At 39.6% G+C, this 23,174-nt stretch overlaps 1 protein-coding gene across 1 annotated transcript in view; it reads right to left on the bottom strand.

Moving 5' to 3' along the window:
- Positions 1–2,248: 2,248 nt before the first annotated feature.
- Positions 2,249–23,174, bottom strand: part of LOC146310325 (oxysterol-binding protein-related protein 7-like) — a 33,955-nt gene continuing 13,029 nt past the window's right edge. The window contains exons 2-23 of the mRNA XM_084743788.1: positions 22,342–22,562; positions 20,745–20,888; positions 20,500–20,553; positions 20,216–20,329; positions 19,899–20,066; positions 18,157–18,298; positions 17,932–18,050; positions 16,854–16,943; positions 16,596–16,752; positions 15,033–15,166; positions 13,480–13,572; positions 10,773–10,953; positions 10,607–10,681; positions 10,272–10,486; positions 10,053–10,190; positions 9,180–9,243; positions 9,008–9,086; positions 7,939–8,083; positions 7,021–7,171; positions 6,215–6,341; positions 5,984–6,106; positions 2,249–3,361 (exon numbers count right to left, since the gene is read on the bottom strand). Coding sequence (XP_084599914.1) covers positions 3,253–3,361; positions 5,984–6,106; positions 6,215–6,341; positions 7,021–7,171; positions 7,939–8,083; positions 9,008–9,086; positions 9,180–9,243; positions 10,053–10,190; positions 10,272–10,486; positions 10,607–10,681; positions 10,773–10,953; positions 13,480–13,572; positions 15,033–15,166; positions 16,596–16,752; positions 16,854–16,943; positions 17,932–18,050; positions 18,157–18,298; positions 19,899–20,066; positions 20,216–20,329; positions 20,500–20,553; positions 20,745–20,888; positions 22,342–22,509 — 2,790 coding nt within the window. The 5' untranslated portion in view covers positions 22,510–22,562 and the 3' untranslated portion in view covers positions 2,249–3,252. The remainder of the gene's footprint in view (positions 3,362–5,983; positions 6,107–6,214; positions 6,342–7,020; positions 7,172–7,938; positions 8,084–9,007; positions 9,087–9,179; positions 9,244–10,052; positions 10,191–10,271; positions 10,487–10,606; positions 10,682–10,772; positions 10,954–13,479; positions 13,573–15,032; positions 15,167–16,595; positions 16,753–16,853; positions 16,944–17,931; positions 18,051–18,156; positions 18,299–19,898; positions 20,067–20,215; positions 20,330–20,499; positions 20,554–20,744; positions 20,889–22,341; positions 22,563–23,174) is intronic.

Raw genomic sequence — 23,174 nt, 5'->3', positions numbered from 1 at the left:
GACCAAGTAAAGAAGGAGGTTCTATTATGTTTCTTTCAACATGAGTTAGTTAAAAAAAAAAAAAAAAATAGATCATAGTTATTTGAGGATTCACACACAGTTGCCTGTGACTTTATTTTTCCCTGGTCAGACTTCTGTAAAGCCCTCTCCACACTCCTTCTATCCCTTCAGTCAGATCAAAATACTGCTGCTAGAGTTATCAAGAAAACAAGATCACATAACTCTCATTCTGGCTTCCCTCCACTGACTTCCCATGCACTTCCCTGCATTAATTTTATAATGTTATTGTTAAACTTTAAGGCCTCTAATTAGATCAAAACTCTTCTAATCCCTTATGAGTCTGTGTGTCCTCTCAGATCAGCTGATGGTGCTCAGTTATTGGGTTAGTCTGCTCTGGCTTTCGCAGTCTGGAACCCAAACTTTGGCTACACCTACAACCTTCTTATATCATTCTTTTCTTTTCTTTTTTTTGAAAAAAAAAAAAGCTTTTCTCTTTGTTTGAATTTGATCTTTTTTCATGATAGTTTTATTTCATTTTATTGTATTTTATTGTGAAGTGCTGTATAAATAAAGTTTATTATTATTTTAGTATGGTCAGTTTAAGTTGACGGATTGAGGCTGTAAACTGTGATGTATGCTTAAAATGAACAGCTCTGATCATAATTTTGATGTTTGCCTTTGTTTTCTCCTGGCTAAACTATGCATGAGACCGGTCTAATCAGCTACCTGCTCAGGTTTGTTGTCGTGTGTTTCCAGATCTTAGGAAGATTCTGGTATTGATTATGTGGGACATGTTCTTAGATAAAATCAGAATCTAAATCATTACAGAACCATCCAAACTGAATAATTTCCTAAGTTTGGATGACACAGACTGTCCTAAGTTCAAAATAACTTCCAGAATTAATGGCTAAATATTAATTGCCAAGAAAATTAATTTTGAATTTGATTGAGGTGCTCTGTCCATTCCAGTCTTTATCCTTGGATGATAACTGGGAAAGGAGCTTCCACCTACATATAGAATATGCAGGGTGGCCCTCCTTAGGCCAACTGGTTTGGAACAACACTCAATGCGAATGTACAAATGGAGTGAGTATGTGTAGGGGGAGTGTGTATGGTCTGGTCTGGGATTGAGTTTATAAGACACTCCATTTGATGGTCTGTCAGTTCACCAAAATTTGTCCAGCTTTCACCCTAGGAGGCTGAAATTTGGTATAGATGTAAGTGTGTTTGTGTTCATGACAAATGGCGAAAATGTTGTGTAGATGATGATGCAAATGTATTCAAGTACCAAACAACATTACTAATGTGAAAGTTGACTGGCCGGGAGTGGGAAGAGGGGGTTGTACTCAGGCACAGTATGAAACAATCCTACCTCATGTGTAAACACCCTCAAATGATTTGTAAAGCATTAGTAAATATTTCATCAATATAATCAGCCTCTATTCATAGCTTAAAAGCAGTTTCTAAAGAGCACCTTATTAGAATGTGGTAGCAGCAAATCTTTCTTTGTCATTATTTTTGAATTAAAAATCAGTGTGACAACTCAATGAACTCCCCTTGAAGGAAGGACTTGAGATGCAGTTTGAAAATCCCTGAAAAACCCAGTGCAAGGACCATGAAATAAGAACTGAACAGTGGTGGAAAGAGTTCTGAAAATCTGTACTCAAGTACTGTTACGTTACTAACATATTACTCAGTTACAGGTAAAAGTATGGATGTTAGAAAAATTCTGCTGCTCAGTGGTCATTAATGATATACAAAGTCATTTTATCCTCATTTGCAATTTTTGTTTTTTGTCATTTTAAATTTCCTTATTCAACAAATGGCAGAAATGTATGGTGGATACATTACTGCCATTTCTAGACTACTGATTGCATTCTTCGAGATGTTAATGGTTAATGTGTAATCATTAATCGCCTTTATGTCAAACCTGTGCTGCTGCAGTCCATATATGTTCATCCATAAGTCACTGTTTTCATTGGGTTCTTTGTAATCAGGTGACCCTGTTGGCCACAAAAATGTGGATGAAAGGTTTGGATATTAACTCAAATTGTACTCCATGCTCAATTATGTATTAATTAGATTACGTAGTGAAATACATACTTAAGTCCAAGCAATAGTACAGACTTAAAACTACTCATAAAAGTAGAAGTACCTCCCAAAAAACAGTAATCTGAGTACTTGTAATTAGTTACTTCCACCCCTGGAACTGAGAGAAACAAAAGTTAAAAAGGAGGCAAAACACAGCTGATTATGGAACCTTTTATTTGAAACAAAACCATTAAGAAAAAAAAAAACATTTTACTGAGTTTTAACAGTTGTCTCTTTTCCTTATTAAAATCCATTGTTGAAACATCAATAAAAATACTTCATTGCATCAACTGAGAGCATAAAGGTCCAAGAGACCAATCCTCGTCTGTCAGCTCATTTTGGACATCAACAAGTCATACAGAGAGAGGAAGCAGGCAAGGCTGACAGGACTGCTAGATTCAACCAGCATTAGGACACTTTAGAAAACTTTATCACCAATGTGTCACGATTTAACACGAGAAAACAGACACTGACTTTACAAAGCAATACAAGTTCATACAGTAAGACCCACTGAGAAAGAAAGCAGGACAGCACCAGTTCACCCGTAACACACCCCACAAGCACCAGAGTTGGCCCTGCATGTGTTCTAGATCCCTCAATCTATTAATTTCTGAACTTATCACAATGTCATAAAAATGAGCTGGACTAAAAATATTTTTATAGACATTTTAAAACTTGTCCCACATATGTGATATAAGAGACTTTATATACAGAGAGGCCTCAATCCTGACAGAAAACAACTTGATTTTTAAACAATTTTCTCAAGGGCAGCAAAGTTGGATTTGAAGTTAAGATTTGTTCTGGAATCATGAATGGTTATATTGAAGGTCTCCATTACGGTAAGAGGTAGGCGAAAGGCTGGCAAAACATCCGGCCTCGTCTAAATCAGTCTTCATTTGTTCCATAGTGGCACCTCACCTCTTCATGGTACAAAAAAACCCAGCAAGAGGTTCATCTATGCTTCCAAACGCCCTCCTCCTCTGCAGCCTTGCAATACTGGTTAGCAGCAGACCTCTGGATCTTTGTTGATGACGAGAGTAATTCATGCATAGATTATTGGACTAACATAGATACAATCAATTATTCCTCTTCATCATATTATCACGTGTTTAATACCTAGCTAATGTCATTTAGCCTCAGTGTTAAGCTAGGTGCAGTGTTCTACCACAGATCCAGGTTTTCAGTGTTGACAAAGCCGGGCTCTTTGCGGAGATTCCAGTAGGTTCCATTGGACAGCCACACCTCTCTGCCGGCCTCATCCAAATCTTTCCTGGGAGAGGAAACAAGAAAATTTTTGTCAAGCAATCATTTTGGAAAAATGTTGTTTCTGTTATCAGAATTTTATCATTAAACATTAAGGAGCTGGTGCTGCCTCCTCAAAGTCCAAGATTCTGAGATCCTTCAAACTGAGCAGTCGCATGACTAGTTTAGTTTTCTTTTTTCAGTGTATGTTTTATCAGTAAAGCTTGTCTTTCTTCAGATACATCAAATATTCACTTTATAAAATCAGCACACTCACTCCAGCATTAACCACCTTGCACACAGTCTGTCCTCCCTCATTAAAGGTTTCAACCAAACCTGAGTTGGTGATTGTTGGAACAGTGGAAAGATGAACCAGTTTTTGGTGAGTTTTATTTTTCTTGTCAAATTTGAGTTGTTTTGCAAAAAGAATCTGGTGAGTTGGTGAGAGCAATAAAAACAGTTTCTGGTTAAACAAAACTGATCTCACTCTTGCTTCCATGATGTTGCACATCAGTGGCAAAAACAAGCAAGCATCACCTGCTCTGCACGCTTGGCTGGGTGAAGGGGCTGACATGACAGTTCCATACAGTTTTCAGTTCATACAGATGCACCAATTGTTATTCTGAATTATTTATCAATATGATTTTTTTGTCAGTCTGACCTGCTGATTTTGGCAGATTATGGTTTTCTTCCAACTATAACTATAATTAACATTACAGTACATTTTTCTAATTTTTCTGTACAGAAAATTAAGATGCAAGTTCATTAGGCTTAGGTGGTACAGAGGTATTATGGTATAGCAGGGTATTAAGAAATCCTGATGGTGTGATTTTCAATTCATCATTAATACAGATGCTACTCTTTCTATTGAGCCAATGGGGAGATGCTGTATTGTAGTGTGCAGCTTGTGCCACCAGGGGTCAGTCTCTGCACGGCAGTGCAGCTAAGTACACGAACATACACCGATCAGGCATAACATTATGACCACTGACAGGTGAAGTGAATAACATTGATTATCTCTTCATCATGATACTTGTTAGTGGGATATATCAGGCAGCAAGTGAACATTTTGTCCTCAAAGTTGATGTGTTAGAAGCAGGAAAAATGGGCAAGTGTAAGGATTAGAGCGAGTCTGACAAGTGCCAAATTGTGATGGCTAGATGACTGGGTCAGAGCATCTCCAAAACTGCTGCTCTTGTGGGGTGTTCCCAGTCCACAGTGGTCAGTATCTATCAAAAGAGGTCCAAGGAAGGAACAGTGGTGAACTGGTGACAGGGTCATGGGCAGCCAAGACTCACTGATGCATGTGGGGAGTGAAGGCTGACCCGTGTGGTCTGATCCAACAGACGAGCTACTTTTGCTCAAATTGCTGAATAAGTTAATGCTGGTTCTGATAGAAATGTGTCAGAATACACAGTGCATCCCAGTTTGTTTCGTATGGGGCTACATAGCCACAGACCACTCAGGGTGCCCATGCTGACTCCTGTGCACCGCTGAAAGTGGCAACAATGGGCACATGAGCATCAGAACTGGACCACGGAGCAATGGAAGAAGGTGGCCTGGTCTTGACGGGTCAGGGCTGTTTTGGCAGCAAAAGGGGGACCAACACAATATTAGGCAGGTGGTCATAATGTTATGCCTGATCGGTGTAGCTTTCATAAGAAGAACGGACAGTGACAGTTACATAACATTTACATTTTCTCCTGAAGTGTTCCAGGTTCCTACCAGGCCTTATTTATTAAGATACCTGAAGTACCATGATTGCATGTGATCTAATGTGGATTGTGATCTTGTGTGATCTCATGTGGGAGCCAATGTAAACAAACTGGAGACTGAGGTGGTGCAACAGCTTGCTGTAGTGATGCTTTGCAGTAGAAAAAACAAACAAACAAAAATAAACAAAGCAGAGGTTTACTTCATTAAGACCTGGACGTGAGATTTTAACAGTCTGTGAACATTAGTTAGCTAACATTAGCCTGAAGAGCTGAAAGGTTTACAGTTGTTTGACAACACTGAGAGCTGCTGCATCTTTTTGTAGACTTGTCTCCTCTTTATTTTACTTCTTGGAATGTATCACTCCTCTTTGTGTGTGTGTAAGTGTGTGTTTGGTTGTGACCAGCACTGTTTAATATGGATGTGATGTTACTGTCTGTGCACACGATGTAAAGTCTAATCTGGTGCATGTGTACTATTTACATATTAATGAATCCTTGAATACTAAATGAAGGCAAAGTGTAGAGCTATATGCAAGCCATTTTAACAAGGTATTTGAATTTATTTTGTAAAAAAGCCCATCAATTCATCTCTTCTTGCAGAGAATCTGATATTGTTTAAAATATGATTGGAGGCAGACTAAATCATAATCGGGACCAAAAGTGAGGACATCTCAGCCTCTTCTGCTTTTTTTTTTTTTTTTTCCAAACAAAGTAATGCAAAACAGTGGAATATAATGATATTACAACTGCTTCTATTTTCAAACTTGTCTTGTCAATCCTCCATCACTGCAGTGACCCTTCAACATATGTTGATACATGTATATATACGTTGACAACATGTATATATTGATATAAAGGATGGGGCATCATCTGGTTGTAGATAAATGTGTAAAAGTTTTCTTTTGAAAGGTTCAAACACACAGCTCTGGACTCACCTGAAGAACCTGGGGATGTGTTCCTCCCCTCTCTTGGCCATCTCCTTTCTCCTCTCCCTCTGCTTCTCCTCCACCTCATCCTTCTTTTTATCTGCCTCTGCTACCTTCCCCTCCTCTAGGAGCCTGATGGAGAGAAGCAAGAATTAAACAACATGGAAGATGGTGGAATAACTAACTGGTTGAAAGAAGAACGCATCTTTCAGTTGAAAGAACTAAAGATCCTGTTTGTACCTCTGGTCTGGTCTGAAGCGTGTGTCTGTAGGCGGCAGGACCGCCTCCAGCTCAGGGGTCAGTTCGTTCAGTTCTCTGGCGTAACGTGAGAAGCCGTAGAAGTCAAAGTAGTCATCAGGCTGCACATCTAAACAGGAAATAACATAATGCATATTTAGATTGGGAACATCAGCCTATAAGAAATCCTAAGGGGAGGATTTGCGCATGACAACTTTTTCCATTTTCCACTGAAATTCACCCATATTTGTAAATCTGTGCTGTATCTTCGACAACACAAGGGGATTTTAGAGTCAGTGGCTCCTATTGAACGTTAGCATGCATTTAATCACATGTGACATAATAAATGAGGTTAAGCCTAAATTGGTCAGATTTTCAAGGCCTTTTCTGATTATAACATGGTACACCAGAATACCTTTATACCTCAGGCCTAACAAGACATATGTAAATGGTGTTTGCAAGTTAAACCTCTGTAGAAACTAGCACAGACCAGTGAAAAGGCAGGTGTGTGCATTGTGAGTAGCTCAGTAAATATCTACACAGTTGCTGGTATGGTGTAAGTAGCCTTTCAAACTACCTAGCTGCCCATGAGGGACAGTCTGACCAAGATAAAGCTCTAGCAACTAAAGGGAGAAATACGATTTCTGCCAGTCAGCCATGAGACCACCAATTCATTCCTCCATGCTTGTAGGAGAACAAAACGTAATAGAAAACAATAACCATCTCAACATTTGACCTCATTCTCCCCCAAAAAGCAGAATAAGGATTGATAAAAATTCAAACAATACCCAGCCCTCAATGCTACTCACTGGGCTTCCAGATGCACTTTGGAGTCATCAGCGTGTCACAGAAGATGCCCTCATGCCAGAGGCCTCCAAAACGATGGACCACTTCTCCAGCCCGGTCCAGAACCACACCCTGCACCTCGTTCTTACTGTTGTCTGAGCTCCAGTAGCGAGACTGAGAGAAGAGAGTCAGGTATGTTAGAGATGAAAAAATCCATGTACATTACTGTGTCTTTTAACTGACACTGTGACACTGACGTAGTCAGTGTGTGCACACAGGGTTATGCCTACGTAACTTAAAGGTGGGCCGCCCTTTTTTTTGGCCACTGCTTTTGTTGAAAAGTATGACAAAAACAGTTGCTTTAACAAATCCCAAAATGATTGTTTATTGTGTTTAATGAGATATTCACAATTTCTGCAAGATCAAGGTACACATAAGACAAACTAATGTATGTTTGTGAGTTTGTAATGAAAGCTAGGTTAACTCAAGTTAGAGAAGTAAAGAGGACTAGATATTGAACCTCAGTACTTGACAGGTCATCAGCTGTTCAAACTGCTGTGCTTGTTGTCACTCTCTGTACGGTCACCTCATCAAGTCCATTAAAAAGTGGGTGACAGTGATCCCACAGTAATAAAGCTTGAGTCATAACTCCTCAATAATGACATATAACCAAAGTTATTTTCAATACCTTTGACAAGTTAGTCTCATGTAGCATAATACGTACATACATAAATATCTGAGTATAAAACAACTGCAAAATACAGGGTACTCCAAGGGCGCACACCCTAACTGTGTACAGCTACACACGCCATGCACATCATACAGTGTTTGTCACCTTTGTCTCAAAAAATCCAGGGAAAACCCTATGTCTCTGTGTGTGTGTGTGTGTGTGTGTGTGTGTGTGTGTGTGTGTGTGTGTGTGTGTGTGTTTGTGTCCTGACCTTAACAAAGGTGATCTTGCAGGTGCAGACGTCACTCTCTGTGTTTCTGATGACCACCTCACCATAGTGCTCCAACCAGCGCTGCTGACTCAGCACGTTATGGATACATGTCACTGCCTTGTTCCACTCATAGTGATCACCGTACCTATACACATACCGTACCACACACACACACACACACACAAATTATAGATTATAATTAAATCCATGTTATCCAGATATAGAGCAGAGAGAGATATGCCTGTAATTAATGATTACACACCTATTATGTGTCATGAAAGGACCAAAAAATTTGTTATTCAATTGAACTGTGTGAACAATTAAAGCAATATGAGTGGGAAATGAATGATGAACTGTAGCTGATCTGCTTCTTATTTATCCAGTCACAGATTAGCCTACACATCAGTACTGACACACACCAGGACAACCTGACAATACTTTTTATACAAAGGAATAACTTCATGTATTACCTTTGCAGAATTTACAAGATGGGACAAATAATTAAGAATATGTCTTATATAGTGTTTCACAAAGTTCATGAAGTTTCCCCAAACTCAACAACTCACAAAACTGTTCTTTTAGAGGGAGGCTGAAGCCGATTTGTCACGACCTCAAACTACTCTCACACAGGTTTTTGTCTGTGTGTTAATACCTGGTACTTTAATACATTGTCATGGAGATGAGATCTCTTTCCACCAGTCATCAGATTGATTATTATCTACATAGCTTGTCTGGATAAAGATCCCATTTTAATACCAACATGTAAATAAGGTGAGAGATATGACAGAATAGACTTTGGTCCCTGACCAGTTATAGCTAGCCATTTTTCATGATATGCATGATGTCACTGGGAATACAATTTGGGATCCAATCTTTGCATGATTTGATTAGAATACAGCCAACAACTGTTTCTCAACATGATCTGTTGACTGTGTAGTATGCTCAGCAAAGTACACAGGCTGTCAGTCTCACTATTGTTTGTACTTCATTCAACTCAAAGTTCTGACTTTATACTAATGTTGTCTGCTGCTCTGTGTGACTGCAGGTGTTAAAAGAAGCAGTGGCTCACTTGGGCAGGGTGACGTTGACCAGTCCAGAAGAGATGATCTCCACCGACTTCCCCCAAAACTTGTTCTTCCATCTCTGATCTGAGAGCAGACAGAAACAAACAGTATTAGCTTTGCCCCCCCTCACACAGTACAGGTAGATCCAGCTGTCATCTCTATGCAAACGGCTACTACCTTGCCAGAAAGTGAAGTTTTCGGACTCTGCATGACAGGCGGAGATGGGAGGGTGATGACTGACCTGAAAATGCAACATATAACACAGAATTAAAATGTGTTCAAACCACTGGTTCCCAACCTGGAATCTGGGCCCCCTTTAGGGGGACGACAAAAATCACAGGGGATCCCCAAGGGTTTGTCCACAACTATTTAAAAAAAAAAAAAAAAAAGATACTTTTCTTTGTATTTCATTTCTTTCACCCAAGCCACACCTCTGTGAGCTCTCAAGCTCTGTGATCATCAATCATTATTATTCTTTTGGTAAAGATGAGTGTCTATATGCCCACTTTGCAAAAAGAAAAAAGTATTAAATTTATACTAGAAAAGAGTCTTCCCAAGTCCTGACCCTTTTAGCTCTATGCTCCAATGACAGTTGAGCTTAAGTTTGGTACCTGGGTCAACTGTCTCCTCTCCTGTTTCCTGTACTAAGATAAACTATGTGCTCAGCTTGTCTATGTTGTGGAGAAAAAAAAAATAATAAAAAAATAAAAAAATATATGAAGGTAGTCAAATGACACTGCTGGCACACCTGTACAAATTAGGGCTGCACAATTAATCACAATATTATCAAAATCACAATATGGTTAAGTGTAATATCCAAATCACAAAGGACAGTGCTTTTTTTTGAAAAAGGAAAAGTATGTATAAACAGCATTATGAAATACTCTAGTGCTGTGCAGATGACCTGGCCTGGAAATCTTGTTTTCTGTTTGGTGCATATGCTAACAAATATCACATCATCATAACATCTATGGACAAAAGGTTGGGAACCACTGTTCTAAACTCCTGTGCTGAGGTCAGGATGTTTCTACATCTTTCTCTGCTGGTTACCTGCTCACTGACGAAACGGAAGCCTCTGTCCTCTCTGTGGCTCTCGTAGGTTTCTCCCAGAACAGGGTTGAAGGGTTTGTAGCGATACCTCCAGGATGCCCAGGCATATCCAGAGATGGAGAACACTGCCACATAAACCTGGGAACGGTTTCATTCATTAATGAACTTGTCACTGAGCTCATGTGCATCTGGTTAGGATTCCAAGTCAACCAGACTCACCATTCTCTCATATGGATCGTCAATGTGGTTGGCAATGTCCAGCAGCTCAGAGTACTCCAGCTCTTCACTCAGTCTCTGCAGCAAAGACACCGGCTCATTGAGAGCGACTGGCATGGACACTCTGGACAGGTCCTTGCCGATGTTGTTGTACAGGATGGTCATGATGCCAATGTGGCTGTTGTCTGTTCCTGGGGCGGGGAGGGCAGTGCGACGGCCTGGATCACAACACAAATGAGAACACATAAAAAGAAACATAAAGATCGTCTCAAAAGCCAAAAATTCACAAAGGAGTCAAATAACACATTATAAATGAGATCAAACAATGCTGGTGTTACCAGTATTAGTGGGCACTGGACTGGGTTTGTCAGTTGCACTGTTCAGACTGGCTCGGTAGTTGAGGGTGGCTGTGGCTGAGGAGGATAGAGAAGACAGTCAGTCATTCTTGTCATTCAAAATTATGCTTCAGTGCGTGCGTGCAGGCTGGGGCTGACTGGTGCTCACCATGTCCCTCCTCAGGCTCTGAGTTGCTGGTTGTGGTGATGTCACTCAGGCCCGACTCGTCTGAAGCCTCCGCCTCTGATGAGCTCTCACACACAATGACCTCGCTGGCGTCAAAATACTCTGCCATGGAGTCGGCCACTGAAGGCGCACGATGACTGTGACGGCCCATAGATGGTGTCCTCTATGAGGGATCATGGAGGAGGAGAGGGCAACAGGACTCATGGGTCAAACAAGTGTTTTATTTTACAAATGAACAGTGTTAAATTTAGATTTGGGGCCTAACCACTAGCCAACAGGTGTGTGGACTATCAGACTCGCAGGCAGGAGGAAAACACACACATTGTTCTGTACGGAAGCCCTGAGAGGCAGGTGTGGAAAAAAAATCGTGTTATCCATTTTCTAAGTCTGATTTAAATTGTCTTCTCTTCTGTGCCAACTTTCTTAGTTCCTTAAATGTTTTCTCTCTCTGAAACAAGTGATTTTTTGTTGGGTTTTTTTTTTTTGCCAGGATCAAGGGATTCACAATATGGTTTTTTTTATAATCTGATACTGATAATTTACTTCTTTTCATGGCCAATATTCATAAGATCACCAATAATTTTGTACTTATAATTTTGTACTTTTGTGTTTAAAAAATTGACATGACCTGCACCGAAGGATAAAAAATGCTCAGATGTAGTGAGCAAAGATTTACAATCATTTAATATTCCAAGCTTTGACCGAACCAATTTTGACATCACTATTACAACAAAAACAGTTCAGACTCTTCAATTGTTCATTTATTTTGTCAAGTTCATCAAAAAAACAAATCACAAATGTACTTGAACTTGTATAGAGATTTTTGTTTAAGAATTCAAATAAAACGTTTGACATTCTGTCAAATTACATATTAATTATAGCTGATATTTATAGGCTAATCTAAGCTGATAGACTGGTTTTAATATAGTAAATATACACAGACCTACAATCGTGCAATTATGAATACAAATCAATTCAAGGCAAAAGACAAAAGATAAAAAAAAATAATAGATCAATGAATAAGGGCATAAAACAACAAAAGTTTAATCTAAACAAGTTATGGAGACCTTACGGCAAAGTGCTTACCACCCTCTATTTCTAGTCTTCCCTGGGCAATGTGAGCGAATGCTTGATCTAAGAGCATTTTCACACTAGGTATGATTGCTTCATATCATGCCAGACTACAACTGACAAGGTTCATTTCCCTTCAGTGTCTTAGTTACTATTTATCCATTTACAACTAGCATGTACTGCATTAACTGTGCTTTCTGGATATCTTGTGTATTATGTGTATTTTCATGTGTTCTCTCTATTGCATGTACATTGCTGCTATGACAATTTAATTTCCCTCAAGAAAGTTATCTGTCCATCCATCCATCCATCTATCTTCAGATATAAATTAAAATTTTGTAAGTAATTAAAAGGAAAAGCAGAAAATCTTCACATTTGTGACGATGGAACCATGAAATGTTTTTGCATGAAAACTGACAACTATCGAAACAGTTTCCAATGTTGTGAAATGAGCCTCTGACATGTTTTGGCCCAGACCCTCAAAGAATTGAAGTCGAGAATCATTAAGAGCCGCAATCAATAACATCCAATTGATACCCAACCCTACTGTGTTAGCAAGTTATGTAACATTACTGTCATTAATCTGCACCAAACATCAGTGACCAACAGAATGACATGGCAGGAATGTTACATAACTTGCTAACACACACGCCATACCTTGTGTTTAGAGTGTGTGGAGAAATTAAAGGAGAGACAGCGACCAAAGAAACATGTTCAGTTCAAATATTTGCTTCTCTGACAACACCACTCCAGACACGGTCCCCTTTGATCAAATTTCTATGACAGGCCAGAATAACTCTTTATTCGCCTGTTTCAGATTATACTTCAAATTAATGCTGAATGTTTACCAAATGTGTCTCTTTAGAAGTCATGCGACAACATTCAACATCTTGTAGAAGGAACAGATGCTAACACATCATGCTAGCTGGCAGTGAGACTGGGGTTTTGTTTTCACGATAACAGGCTTAATTTTACATCAACAGACAACTGATAGAGTTAAAAACAGCTGATTAACTCACAATAGAGGAATCGCTTGTTATTGCCAATTTACAATGTTGTGCTCGTCTTGCACTCCTGCAGTGTTCTTACAGCCTGCCTGAGCTTCCCTGAGTCTGGGGGAGAAATGACTCACTTCAATGAATTGATTGTATATTAAACGGGATTTCAACTTATTTAATATACAGTCTATGGCTCCAACTGGCTATTTGGACTGTGGTACTCATTTTTGCATGAGAAATTGCTACATAGGTTTTTTCCCCCACTTGTCTTTAGTTATAAACACAGGAGAGAAAACAAACTGGATTAGAGGAAGGAAGGGAATGATAACCAGACTTTTTCCCTTGGTTTCATCTCAGGGCTTCCGCAGTCCTGCTCTGAACTGCTGAACAGCATGAAGTGACTAACCTGAGCCACACCAACCACATGACAAAACTGTCATTCATTTGTATTTTCTTGCAACAGGCTGCCACAAAAGGAGAATTACTTTGTCCAACATGCTCTGCTACATGATTTTTAAACTACTGTCTTATGCAAGGTGAAAATAAATGCAAATGAGTGACAGCGAGACAATGAAATTGACATGCATAAACTGAGTTTCACGCACCAACGCAGTACACACCTGGTCAGGACGGACGGTGCAGAAGGATTCCTCAGTAGAGTCAGAGGACAGTGAAAGCGAGTGGACTTTGGTCAGACGTGACTGTATGTCAAGCTGGACACACATCCACACATACACAGACCAGCCATGCAAGATACATGAGGAGGACACAGACATAAATGGTCAGGAAGTCATGCAGACTGCAGAGCATTCACACAGCACGTAGTGTGGATCAACGTTTGGTTCTATTGGCCAGCTGTTAGCTGGGAGCCAGAGGACAAAAATGCATCTTTGTTGTGGTATTTAAATGAGTTAATTAGGTCTTTTGCTGCACTAGTATTGGCTCAAAAGTTGTTTTAGCAAGTTAGTTAGTTTGCCACCAAGTGTTCATAGATTCAATAAATGAGAAAAAGTTTTCATCTCTCTTTGCTTCTCCAAACTGAGGGCGTACTGACTGCCGTCTACTGAAGGCAATACAATAACAGACTCACTTCAAATAATCCGAAAATGTCCCTTTAAAAAGAATAGTCAAAATCATTACAGAAGGGGGACAAGAAGCTGCCTGGTAAACACTGATGCCTCCACACGCCCAAATTGTAATGTAGGCTTGCCAATACGAATGTGTTGATTTCAAGCTAAGATAAACATGATGATATAATCAGGGCTATTTCCTCGACCTTGACGAAATCTCCAAATGCATAATACAGTGGTAACTAATCTTATAATGTAAACTTGGTGGAGTGCTCCTTTAAAGCATCGCCCAATCAATAGATGCAACAATTCCACAGCTGTCATTTAGAGTCATTTATTCCTGCTGTGTTCTCAGTCAGAGCAGGGAGCAGGAATCAACTGACTTGCTGACTGTTGATCACAGTGAGAACATGAGGTGACAGCCAGCTGCCAGGTAACCAACAAAATAAAGCCCACAGTCACAACAACTGCTGTCCCATTGGTTGAAAAAGACAGTCACACACAGCATGGACAGAAAACAAGCATGCAGCAAAGAAGAAACCTCATGCAACACCAAACAGGAAGGATTACTGAGCGCCATCAGTTTGACAGCAGGAATTAACAAGGTCCTCAACTGACAAGACTGAGTTTCAGTGTGTGACAATGATTGTGCTTTTTGTATGTTTGTGTGTACAGAAATGGGGAGAGAAAGACTTGAGGTGTGTTCCTTCAGGACGTGCCTGTGATAACTTGTGTCAGTCCTGCCTAGAAACAACCCAAACCTGCTTAACAGCACCTCGCCAACAGACAGCAAGGGCTTGGCCTCCATTGTCTCTCTCATCGCTCATCTGCAAGCCGATACTGATTTTTTTTTTTTTTTTTTGACAATTAATCAGTGTTTTAACTGTGTAGAGTAAAACAGTAAGTAAAGTACAGTAAAGTGGTGAAGAGACACAACTAAATTCATGTCAGTCAGTCTTTGCTGTCCTCCAGTTTTCAGCTTCAGGAAGAATTAGGATAATTGATTTGTTTTAACATAGCCCAAATCATTATCATTGTGTGTGTGTGTGTGTGTGTGTGTGTGTGTGTGTGTGTGTGTGTGTGTGTGTGTGTGTGTGTGTTACCTCAGACAGTGTGCTGCACAGTGTCGCGAGCTGCTGTGAGGTGTTCTGCCTCAGGTCTGGGCCGGTCCAGGCCTGCCTCACTCTCTCCCTCTCCAAGGTCAGAACATCATGAATGGACTTGAGAGAAGCGTGAACTGCAACACAGGACAAAACAATATGAGTTATAAACACTCATTTCAGTTCATACACAAAAGATGCTGCATGTAATAAAGAGAAGAAATTATGCAGAAAGTCAGAGATACTCGGTTGTGGCATTTTTTACTTTTTTCTACTCAGTTTAATTTATAAACATGCCAAAAAAGTAACCAAAGGAGCCAGAACCTAGAGTGACATCTTGACATTTAATTGACATTCATTTTGGTTAACTTTTTGTTTATATTAATGATGACTTGTATATTTGACAATCAAAAGATGTCACTTATTCAGTCTTTGTCCATTCATTTACCAGTTCTTTTAAGGGATAGTTCAGATTTCTTGAAGTGGGCCTTGTAGTGATGTACTCTGCCATATAGTGTTTAAACCTACAGTAGGGACTGGTGGAAGAAGCTAAGCGATACACTGCTGTGGACAGAGTCGGCAGAAAAATATATTTTTGTATCAGTTTAACCAGATTTTGGAGCTAAAGCTAATCAATTATGAATAGACTATTAAATTAATTTAAGTATTCTGATAATGAATTAATCCTTTTTTTTTTTATGTCTTTTTTGTTTTTATGTTTCTTATGTCATCTTGGGCTTTGGAAAACACTGATTGGCATTTTTTACCATTTTCCTTCATTTCATGGATGAAACGACTGATCGATTAATCAAGAAAATAAGCTGACAAATTCATCGATAATAAAAATAATCATTAGTTGCAGCCCCTATTTTCACTGCTTTACCTTGCTGTCAGACAGTAGAAAACCACCATTATAAAAGGTAAATTTTGCTCCCTCTTTTGCTCTCCCACCAGACTGTGTCATTTTACCTTGCAGAACATGGGAGTTGCTAGTCCACTGCTGCTTTGATCGGTTAGTTAGTTGGTGCTATAGTGTAATTCTGATGTTTTACACACAATGACACAAATAAACTAACCAACTGAGGCAGGGGTAGATTGTCCTGTAAGGTAAAATTACTTTTTTTTTTCAAAGGGGGTCTGGTTGCTTTAGACAGTTAGACATAGAGATATTTGGCATATAAAAGTGGCGTCCTGGCAGAAATGGCTGTCTGATTGCAGTAAAGCAGTGAAAATATTCTAAATACAATGTACACTTAACTGATATTGATTTTTTCAAGCTAAAATATATGTTGCTGCTGACTCTGTCCAAAGCAGTATATCGCTTAGCTTTCTATACCAGTAATCCTGCTGCTTCTCCAAAATGGAGGTGTGTGACCACCATCTACTGTAGGTAATGCACTGACTGTGGACAAGTACCTCATACAACCACACATCATATAATCTGAACTATCCCATTATTTCAGAACAATGAACTGAGAACTGGCCTCAGTATTTAGCCTGGTCTTGGCTTTCAAAACTCAATTAAACCTATTCACAGTTCACAGTTGTTGGGTGGGAGGGCCATACTTCTTTGAGAAACAGTGCAGATGTCCTGGTGAAGCTTCTTGGCTTCAGGTGAGGTGACTTGAGGGTTGGACAGCTGGGAGTAGACATAGTCAGGGATGGACTGAACAGACGAATCTAGACCAGAGCTCCTGTTAGCACTCAGGTGGCTGGAAGTGAACTGGACAAGAGAAGACAGAGAGAAATGGAATGGTATTCTGGCAAACAGAGATTTAACTTGTGGAACAGAGGATATTCAAAAGAGGTTAAAGTCAGTCCTACCATTCCCCCCATGGCTTCAACACGGGACAGAGTCCTGGAGTGACCAAACACTTTTCCTGTCTTCTTCTTGGGTTTCTCCAGGGTGAGATTCTAAAACAGAGACCAACAGGGCAATAGATTCCATCTGTATTAGGGATGTTGCTGCTTAATCATTAATTTAGAATTTAACTAATTAAAAATGTAATAATTACTAATTAAATGCATTAATTCTGCCTCATCTGTCACTTATCTGGCAGAGCCATTTACTAAAAACTGCATGTCTATTTGTAGAATCATATTTATGTTCTACTTTGTGTAGTCTTGCAGTTAAAGAATACACTATAATTAAATACATTTGTTTGGATTAAAGCAGGGGTCAGCAACCTTTACTTTCAAAACAGCCATGTCTGAACCCTACAAAAATTGCAAAAAAAAAAAAACTCTGCCTACAGCTACAACTTTTGTAAATTCTCCATTTTCCTTCAAGACTGTCCTGTTTTTGGATTTGGAATCCATAGTTACAAAAGGAAAACGCAGGACTAGCCACTGGTGAAATTTAGAGAAAAAGGTGCCAAGCCATTGACATATGCTATGACACTAGAGCTGAAATGATTAATAGATTATCAAATGAATCATCCACTATTTTAATAGTCGATTAATCACTGAGTAATTTTTTTTAAAGAAAAATAGTCAAAATTCCAATTCCAGCTTCTCAAATGTGGATATTCCTGGTGTCTTTACTCCTGACAGTAAACTGAAAATCTTTGGGTTGTGGACAAAACAAGACATGTGGGGGCATCATCTTAGACTTAAAGAAAAACTAATCAACATTTTTCACCATTTTCTGACATTTTATAGACCATACAACTATTAATCGATTAATTGACCATGAAAATAATTGTTAGTTGCAGCTCTATATAACACATTACACACACTTTGATGGATGAAAAATTAAAATGTTTCATTATTTGGAATGTAAGAATTAATTTATGGCTATAAAAATTACAGATAAAAATTTAAATGTTAAAAAAAAAATTATAATAACTGTTACTGTTTGAAGAATCACACACACATTCACAGATGTTACCAGAATACTCACCTGCATGCTGATCCGCATCTCCAGGTCTGTGTTTGTGATTGGTAGGCCTCCTTCTAGCCAGTGGAGTCTCTGGATGAGCTGGGCCAGTTCTGTCAGCTCTACCTGACAGCGAGCCAGGTCTGAAAAACAGGAGGGTCAAAGGTATAGGCAATATATGCATTTATTTTCTGTATCTTATTGTACTGCTAAATATGATGAAATATGAGTGTGAAGCAGGCTACAGACCGTTAGACGTTGCGTCGATGTCATGGGTCTGCTGCAGCCAGGCTGACACCTTGTTGGTCACCCCTGGGTGAGAGGCAACGACAGGGGCAGGGCTTCCCATCTCTTGTTGGTACAGTGATGCTGAGCTGGTATATTGGGGAAGCTGGATGGCCAAACAATCGCAGTTAGTCACAAATTAAAACTAAATTCAGATTCTCAATTTCTTCTGTTTTTCTGTCATTGTGGGATGTACTGTGAATAATCCCTGAGCAAACTCAAAGGACAGTTCAGATTATGGGAAGTGGGGTTGTATGAGGTACTCATCTATTATCAGGAATTCCAGTGTAGGAAGTTAAGCAGTTTACTGCTGTGGACAGGGTCAGCAGCAAAATGTATTTTAGACAAAAAAAAGGTCAAGTTTATGCTATATCTAGAATATTTCTACTGCTTTACCTTGATGTCAGACAGCTTCTTCTGACAGGAAACCACTATTGTATAAGCCAAATATTACGCTCCCCAAAGCAACCAGACTCCTTTGGCAAAAACAGTCATTTTACGTCAAAGAACACTGGAGTTGATGAGGTACTGCTGCCTTGATTGGTTATTTTAGTTGTGTTATTGTGTGACTTTAGTAAAATAACACAAACAACCTAAGGCCCCTTTTAAACTGGGCAAAAAACACACTAACACCCACAAACATCTGGCTTTTTTTCTTCAGTGGAAAAGGGTACAATCGAAATTGAGTCTGGGGTCAAGTGATGTGAACATGACACCTGGTGGACAAGCTAATTTTGCCCCTTTTCAGCAGAGGCAGTGAAGGACTGTCGCCTCTTTAGCTCTTTTGTTGGATTTTGCACCTGCTTGAAAGTTTAAATTTACTGATGTGTTCGGATTTAGCGGCTGAATGATGCATAAACATTTTACTTCCTATTAATTTTTCACATTAAAAGTCACCCATTATTTTGTTATTTTATCATGACTGATTCAGGCAGCAGCAGTGCAGTAACACCTGTTTTCTGCAAAGTAAAATGATTTTGCTTATGGAGTTTGGCTGGTTTGGAAGTAGTGATCTGGTTTGGTTTCCTGTCAGAAATGGCTGTTTGATTAAAAGAGGTAAAGCAGTGAAAATGTTCTAAATATAGAACACACTTAATGCATTTTGATCTTTTAGGTGTCTAAAAGACTTTTTGCTGCTGACCCTGTCCAAAGCAGTACAGTGCTTAGCCTCCTACACAATTACTCCTGCAGCTTCTCCAAACTGTGGGCATGTTGACCACCATCTACTTTAGGACACAAACTAACTATGGAGAAGTACTTTATACAACCGCACTTTAGAAAATCTGAACCATCCCTTTAAACTGAAAATCTTTGAGAATTTTGACAACTGGTCAAACAGATGAGCATTTTTAAGAAATAATTTGAAACTTTTTTGGACTAAGCAATTAAATACATGATCAATCAATAATGAAAAGAGCAGTTATTTAATAGCCTAGCTGAGACGCCTTTTGTACAAAGTTAAAGGTATGAGTAACCACACTACATACTGGCGTTTAAAAAAAGAAAAACTGTAGAGAGCTGATGCCACTATGTAATCAACCATCTCCCACAGCTCTTTGTGCTTTGTTGTGTTACCATAGAAACAACCCACTTGGGGCATTTTCTTTAAAAAGATACAGTGTTGACAAGTTGAGCGAATGAGTGGCAGTTTTTTCATTCAAATGTATAAGTGTGTGACAGTAAGTGGAGCAGGAAGTTTCACTGACCATTGCTCTGTTTTTCTGGGCAAGGGTGGCCATGGCCGGCAGGTTGTTTGGAGCCATTGAGAGAGCATGAAGGACGCCGTGATGAACGCTCATCGCCTCATTTTTCTTAAACACACGATGGGCACACAGCTTGGTCAGCCAGATGTAAAAGAGGTCATGGCTCTTTGTCTAATGGGGAGGAAATGAAAGAGAGAAAACACCACCACACCAGAACTGAGAAAGAGGTGAAGGTTCACTGTAGACTGAAGAATATATCCAGACATTTGGTTGTAAACTGAACTCAACCACACTGTGCTGAGTTGAATTTTATGAATTACCTTGAGGTGGTAGAGGTTGTCTCCAGCATCCAGGTCTATGCGTTTGGCTTTCTTGTTGATGGACATGACAGCCAGGCTGACATCCAGAGAGCCATGGAGTTTCCCTCGCTGAATCTAAAACACAGCCACAAAGCGACTTTTAAACCTTTTTATGACCTATTCACTACATTTAAACTGAGCTGTTACAACTACACAGGAACTGACATAACACAATATGGCTGTTGGCATTACTGCTCTTTGTGACAGTGTGGTGTTGGCAGCTGCAGTTCTTTTTCATGACTTACATCTTGCTGAGTCTTTGAATACTTCAGAATTCCTTTCTCCAACAGGAAGTATCTCTGGAAGGACCAATCACAGTGCAGTGTTAGAAAGAAAACACACACTGTCCAAGTGAAATGCATCATGTGACCATTTAGAAGGTAAAACAGCTCTGCCTCAGTCAGAAAATATCTATATTAACATAGACATTAACAGTGGACTCGGTGTAGACAGAGCAGAGACGTTCAGCTGCTGTCCAGTCTGTGTTCACCTTGTGCCAGCCTTTGAGTGGGTACTTCCTCCTCTTCATCAAATAGCCCTCACAGATCCCGGGAATACTGAGGTCCAGAGATGAACCGGGAACTGAACACATGTCCAGATGCTGCAAGTCATCCATCACCTCCCAGTGACGAGACTGCCAGAGGAAACATTTACATTATTGCAAAATTTAAAAAAGAAATTCTAAAAACTGCTTTTGACTTTTAGTGTGGTTATGGATTTTTACCCCCTAGAATAGGATAACTTGGCATAATAATAAAAATGAGCTGAGGTTTGTTCTGATTGGGAAAGATGTGAAGTTTAAGTTGTCCTCTGGCAAACTGACACTTATTTACTGGACAACATGTTCTCACTCATCAACAGTGTTGGGCACGTTACTTTGAAAAAGTAATTAGTTATAGTTACTTCTCCCAAAAAGTAACTGAGTTAGTAACTGAGTTACTCCACTATAAAAGTTGCGTTACTTTTTTTTTTTTTTTTTTAATCCAGCTTTTGCTGCTTGGACGGCGTGGCTCTGTGTCCTTCTTTGTTAGCGGAGCTCACATTAACAGCACCTGGCCTGCTATCATCATTACCGGTGTCAACAGTGTTTTTGGCCACTAGTTTAGTAGAAGCGTGTGCCGTCGAGAGGTGCTTCATTAAATTGGAGTTGCTTACACCGGACGTGGACAAACTCTTTGCTCTGGGACATAATGTACACTCAACATGTACATTTTTACCTTTTACCTCGATGAGATCAAAGTAGTGCCTGTATTTCCACCTCGAAAACGCCGTCTTTCCCTGCGACTCCGGACCCGCTATCTCTGATAGTTTGTGTGTGCGTGCTGCTATGTGCTGGGTTTGTGTGTAAACACCCGCCCACCTGATGTCTCTGGTTGGCTTAACATGAAATCTTACTCTACCTTAGCCAATCATCATTACTTAGGCGGTTATCTTGCCCCTCCCCTCCCCCCTCACCAAAGGGAAAAAAACACACACATTTGCAGCTCCTGTGTCTGTGTGAGCCAAGTCGGATGACAGCTTCAGTGAGTAGCTTCAGTAATGCGCAGTAACGGCATGTTGGTAACGGTAACGGCGTTGTAACGATAGAAAAAGTAATTAGTTAGTTAGTTAGTTACTGAAAAAGTAACGCCGTTAGTAACGGCGTTTTATTTTAACGCCGTTATTCCCATCACTGCTCATCAACTATACTGTTTGTACCATAAATATGCAACATCTGGGTAGATTTTCAAAATAAAGGCACAAAAACACTAATGTTGTCTCACACACACACACACACACACACACACACACACACACACACACACACACACACACACACACACACACACACACACACACTATGTGATGACATGGGATGGGAGCCATGTGAAGTGCAGCATAAGAGTGATATGTTGCAACTATGCAATAGATTAATTAATATGTCCCATAACAGACTTACAAAACAAGTTTTCTGTTGGGACTTTTCAAATAAATATTTTTGGATATTTTTATATTTGAAAATCTTAAACAGAAATGATCAGTTACTAGAGCCAGTAGGGAGTTAAAAATACAGCAGAGTCAGACTCTGTGCCTGTGGATCCTGTTACCTGTTTTGAATGTTTGGAGGAGCCAGTGCTGCTACTTCGTGAGTGGCCAGGTTTGAATGCACTGGCTGGGGATTTGTCAAGGCCGCTGATCACAGACTGACTGCTGCTCAGAGGGGGTGGACACACCTGAGGGTCCATTGGCGCGATGTAATGCGGAAAGCGTTGCATGGAGTGAAAAGGACCTTCAGAGCAGGTTGTGTCTCATGGCAAAGTACACAGCACTGTGGAAGTCAACAAAATGTGTTAACGCCACGGTGATAAACCAATCACAAAGACACTGGGATAGTGATGACTCAATGAATAAAACAAATGACAATCCCCAAATGAGATGGTGATGATAGAGTTTGATGATCTCATTTTAATTATCGAATATTTTTTAAAGATGCAGTCACAAGTTTATGAGGACACATACAATTAAAATCAGTATCTTTCCTGTTAAGGAAATAAATCTTGCAAATATTTTTCCGTGTGCTCTGGGTACCTCATTCAACTTTTCAAGAAACAAGAAAGCTTGACTGAAACCTCCCATGAATAGCCACGATTTCATTTTCATTAGTTATAGCTGATTATAGTTGATTCAGAGCAAAACAGAAAATATGAACATTTCAACGATAAAAAAAGTATACTTAAGCATTATTTTTGAGGCCCAAGTGTTTACTACTGCAACTAGAAAATCCACAACAAAAACAAGTACTTTACATTCTTATCTGTCATAGCCTCTTGTACCATGCCAGAGATTCCACCCTTATCTTCTTCTCTACATGCTCTGAACATTCAGTTTTATTAGAGAAAAATCTTCCTTCTCTCTCACAGTTTCTTACCAAACTCATCAG

This window comes from Lutjanus erythropterus, chromosome 19 (assembly GCF_056507025.1).
Source record: "Lutjanus erythropterus isolate fLutEry1 chromosome 19, fLutEry1.hap2, whole genome shotgun sequence".
Taxonomy (NCBI): Eukaryota; Metazoa; Chordata; class Actinopteri; order Lutjaniformes; family Lutjanidae; genus Lutjanus; species Lutjanus erythropterus.
This window is presented reverse-complemented; position numbering and strand designations above follow the sequence as displayed.